This window comes from Mobula birostris, chromosome 5 (genome assembly GCF_030028105.1).
Source record: "Mobula birostris isolate sMobBir1 chromosome 5, sMobBir1.hap1, whole genome shotgun sequence".
Classification (NCBI taxonomy): domain Eukaryota; kingdom Metazoa; phylum Chordata; class Chondrichthyes; order Myliobatiformes; family Myliobatidae; genus Mobula; species Mobula birostris.
The window spans coordinates 34,709,628-34,719,430 of record NC_092374.1 but is presented as its reverse complement, the minus strand read 5'-3'; the positions used below and the strand labels follow the sequence as shown (position 1 = coordinate 34,719,430).

Below are 9,803 nucleotides of genomic sequence, written 5' to 3'. Positions count from 1 at the left end.
CTTGAAGTTTGAGTCCATTGGTGATCGTTTTGCTCTCTGGTGCCTCTAGTGTTTTCCTCGTCTATTAATGATTTAGAGTTTGACCAACCTCCCTCCCTCCCTCCCTCTCCCTCCCACCTCCTGTTTACGTGTGGCTGCTGAAGGATGTAATTCAAATCCTGAGTCGACTCCCTGGTTGCTGAATGTTGGAGCGAAGGGTGGGGGGGGGGGGGTGCAGCTGCATTAGGTGAAGCTCATGGACACTGTGTGTTCGAGTGCTTTACGGCGCAGGGAAGCAATGCTGGTCCCCCGCCACACGTCGCTGTCCGGGGAGCTGCAGAGCTGCGGTGAGCCGCTCGTCACGTTGCCGGGGCCGGCCAGGGAGGCGGGTACCATGCCAGGGAAAGTGGGCTGGTAGAGATGGGACTGTAGGCCGCCGCCGTTCGCGCCTGTGAGGCTATTGGAAAGGCTCATGGAGTTGGACGGGCCGCCGAGGCTGCACTGGGACAGAGACTGAGCCATGGCCTGCTGCCTACCCAGGGCCGGGGGCAATTGCAGCTGCGAGACCCCCATGCCTGCAGTGGCCCAGCGGGTATCATTGGCATGGAAAGAGCAAAGGCTGTCGCCCATGCTGGCGCCTGGGAACTGGGGCAGTCCTGGCGTAGGCACCAATGTGCCAGGGGCGCGGAATACATTAGTAGTCTTCTTTCGCTTCTTCCATTTGGCGCGGCGGTTCTGAAACCAAACCTGAAAGCAGAATAAAGAGGGAATTGTATTCAGGAAGGAAAGAAAACAAAGTCGGCGAGAAGCATTAATCCTGTCAACAATCAGACCTAAGTGGGTACAAAACGAGCCTGCAACTGTCAGCAACAAACAAGATGCTGAAGAACTCGGCCAACATGCAACTGAGTTCATCCAGTATTGTGTGTGTGTTACCGAGGAATTCAGCGGATCAGGCAGCAGCTGTGGACAGACCAGATGAAAGGTCTCCACTCGAAACGACCTTCCACAGACGCTGCCTGATTCTTCACATTCCTCCAGCATTTTGTTTGTTGCTCCGGGATTCAGCAATTGTATCTACACCTGTCAGGCCCAGGTAAAAATCGGAACTGATCTAACGCCTGTGCGTTCTTACAGTGTCCCCATTCTTTGTTTCAGTGGAGACGGTGTGCTGAGATTCTTGTTGTGGGGGGGGGGGGGGGTGGATCATTAACGTCCCAGATAACATACCTGCTGCCTCTGCTGTTAGCGGGCAGCTACCGCGCCCCCTCCCCAAACCATGCAAGCTCTGACCAGCTTACCTAGTTAACTTCGTGATTGTGAGTATGGAATGAGCAGCCAGAGAAAGTGGTTGAGGCAGATGCAGTGACAACATGTAAGAGACATTTACAAGGATATCGGGCAAATGGGACTAACTTAGGTGGGCATCTTGTTGGGGATGGACAAGTTGGTTTGAAGGGCTTGTTTCCGTGCTCCAGGACTCTAAACTGGGGACGCCCAGGGAAACTGCGTGGAGAACGCTGATCTATCGTCCCAGTGTCCCGAAAGTGGAAGTTGGCCGAGAGTTGGAGATTCTTTTAACCGAGGATCACAAGGAGAGCAGAATGGGTTGGGTGGAAGGACATGGATGCGTGTCTATTCCTGAAACAGGAATTCCACTCGCCGGAAGGCATGTAAAACGCCCAATAGCAAATGTAGACCAAACTACAAAATGGTTTAAGAGGTTAAGGCATGTTCCATCTCCAGAAAGAAAACTCGTATCTTTTTTTTTAAAATACTTGGGGGGGTGGGGTAGTGGGAGGAACTTCCTTGTGTCACCCTGGTGACGATTTTGGAGGGAGGGAATCAACTCTCGCGAACAAAAGGAGTGCAGTTTGATTCGTGACAAATGTTTCAGGTGCAACTGGGAGAATAGGAGTTGTGAAAGAATAAAATATAGACACAATTAGGCCTTCAAACACTTGAAATAGAGGGAATTAATTGAACCAAATGGGAAAAAAAACGTCGTGTTGATGGAGAAGTAACTCGTCAGTTTATCGCGGAAGCGTTGAAGAGCACGTATAAATACAAAGAGCAGGTTGAAGTAAATGAAGAGTCCTTCATCGCCTATTATGGAGCCTTTTAGAAGTTTCACAAGTTGCCTTATAATTAATTGAATTTTCGTTAGTAAATCGAGTTCCACTTCAGTGCACGTAGATATAAAATTAGCCCGATATTATATACGTTAATAATTTTGGAAGATTTTGCACTAGAATTGTGTGATTCTATACTGTGATTGCCACCGGGAAAGAGTCAACAGGCACGTAATAGACACATAAGATGTTTCACTTATCTTGAAATCATTCACTGTTTTGGAATGTATCTTCACGTTTAAGGCAATATACAAGGAAACTGCAATATTCTCAGATGTGATATAATTGTAATAAATACAGGGAAATGTACTGAAATAAAGGACGATTAGAAGTGTTCTTTTATGGGAAAAGACGTCTTAAATCATCACGTGTTACCCTTTAGGAAAACCTCCGTTTCTTGTAGAGACCCATAGCTTTGTAATTGAAATATTAGCTGTATTGACCAATCTAGATTTAGAAAACAAGAATTCTTTCACCTAACAAAAGATGCAAAGTGGGCAAGGGAAAAAAAACCTGCTATTTACACAAGGCTAATTCGTGATCATTTTGCAACAGCTGTGAAATAGATTGGACCAAAGATATAAATAATGATCATCATGATAATGTAAATGACGTTGAGGGAAAGGGCGACATTCTTTAACCAAAATTAAAGGTTGAAATAGAATTCAGAATGAATAAAACGTCACTACTCTAGGAAATAACAACAGACAGATAAAATAGCATCTTAGATATATAAAAAATAAGTCGATACAGATCGAGAAGCCGCCATGGTGACTGAATGTAATAAGTTTCTTTGCTGCCTATCATTTCATTTTACAAGATAAAAGCAATATTATAAGTATATTTTTTTCATTTTATTCTTCCTTTATATATTTATGATCAGGCAAATCCATGGTTAGAAAAGACGTGAAGTCGTTTTTAGAAAATATAGCATTTGGAATGTTAAATTTTGCAGGAAACTGTGGGTTTATGAAGATCTCATTGTAATATTTGCGATGATTAATGCGGAAATTTTGTGTGAAATCTCCAGCTCTCGATGTGCTCAGGGCAGAGATTCATTCTGGCCAGCCAGCCGTGAAATCCCAGCGAAATTCATTACACTTTAATAGTGTTAGAGAAAATGCAATTTCTCATTCCATTAGAAAAGTAGAAAATACTTCCAACTTGTCGCCTATTAAGATGTGGCAGGTGACGGAGCATTGCATATCTACAATACAGAACGCCAGGTTAGAGCGAGAATTAAAACACATAATTAGGGAGAAAAGATGAGACCTCAAGGATCACTGCAGCGGTTATTTCACTGATATGGGTTTTATGTAAATAAAGTATTGGAAGCTAATTAATACATGCTGGAAACTAATGATTATGCTGATTATATTGTATTTTATTGCATGATTTGCATTATTTTCACATTGTCATTTAATAAACTATATCAGACTACAGATGATTCACAAGCGGGCTACCTATAATTGTTCAACTGAAATATTTTAAGTGAATAAATAAATTTCAGTATTAGTGAGGCAGGAATGTAAAATTAGAATAAGCCTTTCTCCAAATGTTAAAAATAAAGTGGCGTTAAGCGGTGTGTTTTCATGTATGTTTGTATCGCGAAAGAGAAAGAGAGGGAGGTTGGGGAAGCATCTCGCTTTTGTTCAGCAGGTCCCTGGAACGAAAAGTGATTTATGTTGTAATGTGTTGTCTGTGGAAATTGAATAAGCTTTAGATAATATCTCCTTTTGTGTGAGATGACAGGAAACAACTGCGAGACAAACGTTAAGAAATGGTAAAGGAAAACAACAATAATGCGGTAGAATGAGCTGAAAAAAATTCTTCCATATAAAATAAGAATTGTAAAACCGTGCACGCCATTACTAACAAATGAATTGCCCCGGTATTGAGAAAATTAATCTCAGCAAGACACAAAATAACTTTCAACAAAATCGATTATAAAAATATATTCATATTTTATGTAAATTCAATCAAAGATATATTTTTCTAAATAAATTGATAAATAGGGATTACATAAATTAGAAAATTATAATCTTCAGAAATCTCTCAGTAAACACTAACTAAGATTATTGCGATCGCTGGCTAACACCCATTTGCCTAATGTATAAGTCTGATTACAAATTCGGTGGCAATGACACATTTTTTAAATTCTTAAGACAAATTCTTATAATTATATTTAAACTGAGCACTGAACATTGAATAATGAAATTCCCGCCATCCTGATTTTGTCTACAAGGTTTGTGGTAAGATCTCATTGATTTTATTTTGAACAGTCGCCTAATTTGTTACTGGAAACTTTCAGCTGCGAACGCGTGAGAGTCTTTCCTGCAATTTATGACTATTCTGTATTATTTTAAAACTTGTTTTTCCAACGATAATATATCGAAGTTACCAAAAATAACCAGTCCTTCCAGACCCAATACACCTAGGCCAATACATCTGAACGTTTCACATCAAAATTTGCACCATTTCACTTATCTCTTGTTGTGGTATTTAACTTCAGTCAAATCTTCAAATTCGTATTTCAGTCCAATCATAAATGGAATTTAGAAACAAGCTATTCATGATGTGCTGACCCCGTTCCATCTACGTTGTTCGAAATGTTGATTATTTTCATTTTTAACTATGCTTCTAATTCTATTGATTATTAAGGTCTCTTTGGACTGTACGCTAGTACACAGTCGGAATTAAAAATATGGGAATTCTGCTCCGATTTAATGTCCAATCTCCTTTTCATTAAATGAGAGTCTCTAGGACCCTAGCGTATTGTTTAACGTGCGCCGTTACTTTTCAGGTGCTTTCTCGATGCAAACGTTTAAAATGCAATTCTTTACTCTTTCCATTATCTGCTTTATCATCAGATTAGAATTGCTATCATGTTAAATCACTGGGCAGCCGTTGTAATGGCCAATGTCAGCAGTAATTACAGATAGCCGCTTCGGGTGATTTACTGATTATACCGTTCGTCAAAACCCGGAAACCTCACAAATCTCCACGTCTTTAAGAAAAGAGTTTCCTTCTGCAGTCGGTGTTCGCAGCCGCACAGAGATGAGTTTCATTGGCCTGAGTTACTTTGGGAGGCGCAGAGCTTTGAGAGATCTGTAGTTGTTAACATCACGGTCATAAATCTTAAAATGAAATTAGGTGTCTGCTGTATAATCTCTTTCAACTTCCAAAAAATGCTGAATTCTAGTTATGAACTGGAAGGTTGCCTGCATCCCGTATCATAAATATCTGGCAATTTAATCACAACTTTCCAATCCGATGAATAATTGCCGTTTTCATGTTTCTAAAATATGCATTCATATGTGTTATCTTGTGAGAATTTGAATGTGAGTTTTATTTTACACCAGCTGTTGGTTTTGTTTTCTTTTTAATTCCAGGTTTACGTAAAACTTTACCTTCTAATCCTTCGTTTGAATATTAATCAAGCTTTGAAAATAATTCAAATTCTATGCCCGATGACGATATTACAAAGGAAATATATAGTGTAACCGTTCATAGGGGCGAAACTATCCGATTTGTTCATTCTTTAAACATTATTCGTGGTCTAAGTAGATTCTGTAAAATATATGTACAGTAACACTAAGAAACTGAAGATCAACCATACATTTCACAGTTCAATATATACACATATTGAGAGCATATTAAACTGATGTCGTGCTGGATGGGATTATTGAGGGAGCCGGGTCTAACTGTTAACTGAATGAAAGATTCCCCAAAACCTGATGTTGTGTTTGGTCAGACACCAGGTGCTTTTTAACTTCTGTCTTTCAAAAGCTAGTCTTCATCCTGACTTGATGACGGGCTGTTAATAACCCGAAACCTTGTCATATTCTCCTGTCATCTCTTCTGTTCTACGTTTTCAAAATTGCTTGGTCGCTTCTTCTTATTTTACTCGGTTATCAGCGGCTTTGGTGTTCAGCTACAACACACGCATTCTGCCTTCTGTCCCGTTAGCTAATTATCTTGAGTAATATTGAGCATTTCTGAAAGTCTGGATATTTCTTCACTCAAAGTAGAATTAACAAATGAGGGTTTAATGTGCTTACTTACTAGAGACTAATGAAAGCTAAATAAAGCCCAACACAATAGAATTTCTTTTAGTTCAAATACAGTGGAAAAGTGCAGCCCTAAACATACCTTAGTCACCCTTTTTGCTGACTTGCATACACAATTTGAGACGAACAAAACAATAGTTTTGAAGTCATCGCTGTTGACTTTCAAAATTTTTTTAAGAGATACTAAAATTCCCGTTGAAGGTTCTCTTCAAGAATAACGTTAAAGGAATCGTGGCCCTTTGGAAAATGAGTTAATTCCTCAGTACCCCATCAGCCCACAAAAGGTCGCTTGCCTTTCGCGGGCAACGTGCTTCGTTTCTTACCTGTACCCTGGACTCAGTGAGGCCGATTCGCAGAGCCAGTTCCTCTCTCATGAAGATGTCCGGATAGTGGGTTTTAGCGAAGCTGCGCTCCAGTTCGTTGAGCTGAGCAGGGGTGAAGCGGGTCCGGTGCCTCTTCTGTTTCTGTTGGCTCTGTTGCTGCTGTTGCTGCTGCTGCTGTTGCTGCTTGTCCGTGTCTTTGCCGCTGGCCGAGCCGCCGCCACCGCCGCCACCTCCTCCCGGGTTCGATCCAGCCGATGCGATGCTATCCCCCGGAAGGAGGGTCGCACCTTCCACCGCGTCTGACCCCGGTGGGCAATCGCCTGGGTGGCCCGACTCGGAGCCTCCGGGTCCCATCCGACACTTGACCGCCTCCCGGTGCCCGAGTAATTCAGCCGCGGCATCCTTCATCCCTAGTAAACAAAACAAAGCAAAGCAAACACAAATCAGATAGTGATTAAAAAAGAAACAACATAGCAAAAAACTTTCTATCAGTTGCTAATATCGGTGATAGATTTCACTAACTCAAACAGTAAGTGCTAGATTGTTAGATTGATTCTAAATCAAATTATTGCAGTAATTTGAAACTAAAATAATTAATTTTAGATAGAATTAACTAATTTTCGCTGCATTAAAGCGAAATAACGAGGAGTCTGTGAATGGAAGCTGCTATCTAACAGCCCCCGGTGACACCTTCTTGGAGAGATTTTTTGAGGGGAGTGGAGTTTAGCTCACTCACCCAGGCGAGCGTCCAGGAGGTCGGCGTGTGAAAGCATGGTGCACCGCTCCAGGGTGAGATTCCCCCTAAAAACCGGAGAGGTTTTTTAAAAAATACAAAAAAAAACTACAAATTTCTGTTTGTTGTAAAAGGGGGTCTCTTGCATTATAATCTCCTTTAGAGGGACGGGGTGGTGCTTAACAGTTGAATGAGCCCATGAGCAGCTCCAAATCAGGGCCAATCAAAACTCAACGCTGCAAATGTCAGCGCAAAGTGAGACTCCATTACGCATGCCTCAAGGCAGCTCTCCCCAACCACTCAGAAGCCACTCAGAACATTTACAATTCTATTTCTGCTTTCTAAATCTGATTTATTAGCTTTCAACGTCAAATATTATGCCTTTAAATGACCTGTTCTAATTTGGATAATAGATACAAACCAAACATAATAAAGCCAATATTACAGGAATTATATTTATCCAACTATACCTTATCTGCTCACTTCTCTTCCCCGTCCCTTAATGTGATCTATTATGATTCGGGGTTAAATATTGATGTTTTCGCAATTTTATGGTAGATTGTACAATACGATCGTACAATAAAGTCTGAGATTTTCCCACAATGTTGAAACTATATTTTTATAAGACAGTCTGGTGGTGGAATCCAACTTCTTCAAGTTAGATGTGTCAACTGAAGGTTCCAATGTTCTATATTTCATTTGGAACAGGCGCCCAATTCCAGATATACTATAACATTTTATGTATATTCATACTGTTGTCACAATATGTTTGCTATGAGTACTCTTCACAAATATTCGACCCTCGGAATATTTTTGAAAACTTAGGCGCGATGTACAAATTCAACCTCAGGTGTTGAATGAGAAATCGGGAAGTTATCAATAATACAGATCTTAACAACTTTTTAAACGCATGAACAGTTTACAGAACTGTAAAAACACGTGAAGTCATCCGTTTCTAATATTCTGATTTCAAAATCAGCCAACAACAAAGTTTCTGTTAGTAATATATTTCAAACCAGAGTAATTTTCAAGATCATTAGGCATTTATCTAATTAGTGCCAAATCTATAAGCTTTTATTACGATTATTAAAATAAAATCATTATAAATGTGTACTAATTTACTACTGGTTTAGACTTGGCTGTCAACCGAAAGAATCTCCTGTTGTGAATGATACCAGTGGAAGCAGTGAGCGGATTACGGTGCAGATGTAATGGATGTAGGAACCAGTCGTTTCAAATGGTATTCGTATTAGAGATTGTATCTCCTTTTAAGGTTTTTAACTTAACAGAATAAGAGAATGGGCAATAAGGCACAATTGTGACTGATACACTTCATTGATACAATTCATCTCGATTGTGATTGATTTTTAAAGCAAAATAGATACAATTAAGAGTATTTATTAAGTGGCAATAAAAGTACAAAACGGGTGTTCTGTAAAGTCGGTTAATATAAGGCACAAAGGACTAATTTGGAGCAAGTTAATAACCCCCACACAACAATTGAAAAGCCTTTAAAGCAGATGCAAGAGAGATATTCTAAAAAGCTCTTTACACGCCGAGCAGACAAAGGAGGCGGCGAGGCGCAGATTGTGTATTTTTGTCCCTTTCTCTTCACCTTGGCTAGATTTATTCAATCTGCTTTTAAGCACGTCAGTCTTCAGAATGAATGTATTGCCGCTGGGATCCACAGCAGCGTTTTAATCCTGATCTCGGCCAGGCCTCCGAGCTTCTTATTCCGTAGCTCCAGAGCTGATGTGGTACCTGCTAATGTGAGTACTCTCGGGGTGAGCTCAAACCTCTCCTTGTGCATGTGTGCGTCAATATCATAGGAAAGCGAAGGTGAGTTGAAAGCTGGGAAAGGAGAGATTTTTTGTTAATAAAAACATTGTAATCAGAAGGCACAAAAACACAAACCAAAAAAAAAATCACGAACTTCGGTTATAGAAAGTCGACAGCTGCATCTTCATACAAGGGAAAGACTTAGGTGCTGGGCAAACCCGGTTGAACGTTTCCATTTAGTTGCATCTTTAAAAGCGGTTTGTTAAAGTGATTGTTAATGAAACAGAATATTGGAACATGTATTTTAATTTTGTAAGAGAATCTTGATTATTATGTTTGTTTACTGTTCACCGACTCCGTTTAAATTGAGATAGTATTTGAGCATTAAAATGTATTGACTTAACGCTACAGCTAAGTATGTGTTTTGTGTTATAGAGAGATCATTGGTTTTATTATTCGCTGTTTACCGCGGACTGGGTAATGGCAGCCAAGTGATTGATAACCTGCTGTGTTTATGACTTATACCGCCGTGGGTTTTTAGATCGGAACAAACGCACCGATATTTGTATAGGTTTGTATACTTCCTACATGATCTAACGGGAAAGAAAAAGGGGTGGGATGGGGGAGAATTTTCATAAATATGCACCGAATGGACAGTGCAAGGCGTAGGAATAAAATGAAAAGTAATTAACGATGCCCATCAAAAAGTTTAAGTAAATAACCGAAACGTGAGTTTCTCTGTAAGCCTCTGCGTGTATGGTCTCTCTGTTCACAAAAGTACCTGTCA

General features: G+C 40.2%; 1 protein-coding gene across 1 annotated transcript; it reads right to left on the bottom strand.

The window, feature by feature from the left end:
• Nucleotides 1-222: 222 nt before the first annotated feature.
• Nucleotides 223-7,300, bottom strand: otpa (orthopedia homeobox a). Its single transcript, XM_072257146.1, has 3 exons — nt 7,241-7,300; nt 6,505-6,914; nt 223-726 (listed from the first exon to the last, which is right to left on the bottom strand). The coding sequence occupies exons 1-3, from the start codon at nt 7,275-7,277 to the stop codon at nt 223-225; spliced, it is 951 nt and encodes a 316-aa protein (XP_072113247.1). The 5' UTR covers nt 7,278-7,300.
• Nucleotides 7,301-9,803: the final 2,503 nt, after the last annotated feature.

Excerpts from the sequence above, each read along its gene's own strand:
- otpa (XM_072257146.1), bottom strand. The coding sequence starts at position 7,277 with ATGCTTTCACACGCCGACCTCCTGGACGCTCGCCTGG. Across the intron at positions 6,915-7,240 it reads CCTCCTGGACGCTCGCCTGG|GGATGAAGGATGCCGCGGCT; the intron begins GTGAGTGAGCTA and ends TTTGTTTACTAG. Across the intron at positions 727-6,504 it reads TCACTGAGTCCAGGGTACAG|GTTTGGTTTCAGAACCGCCG; the intron begins GTAAGAAACGAA and ends TTCTGCTTTCAG.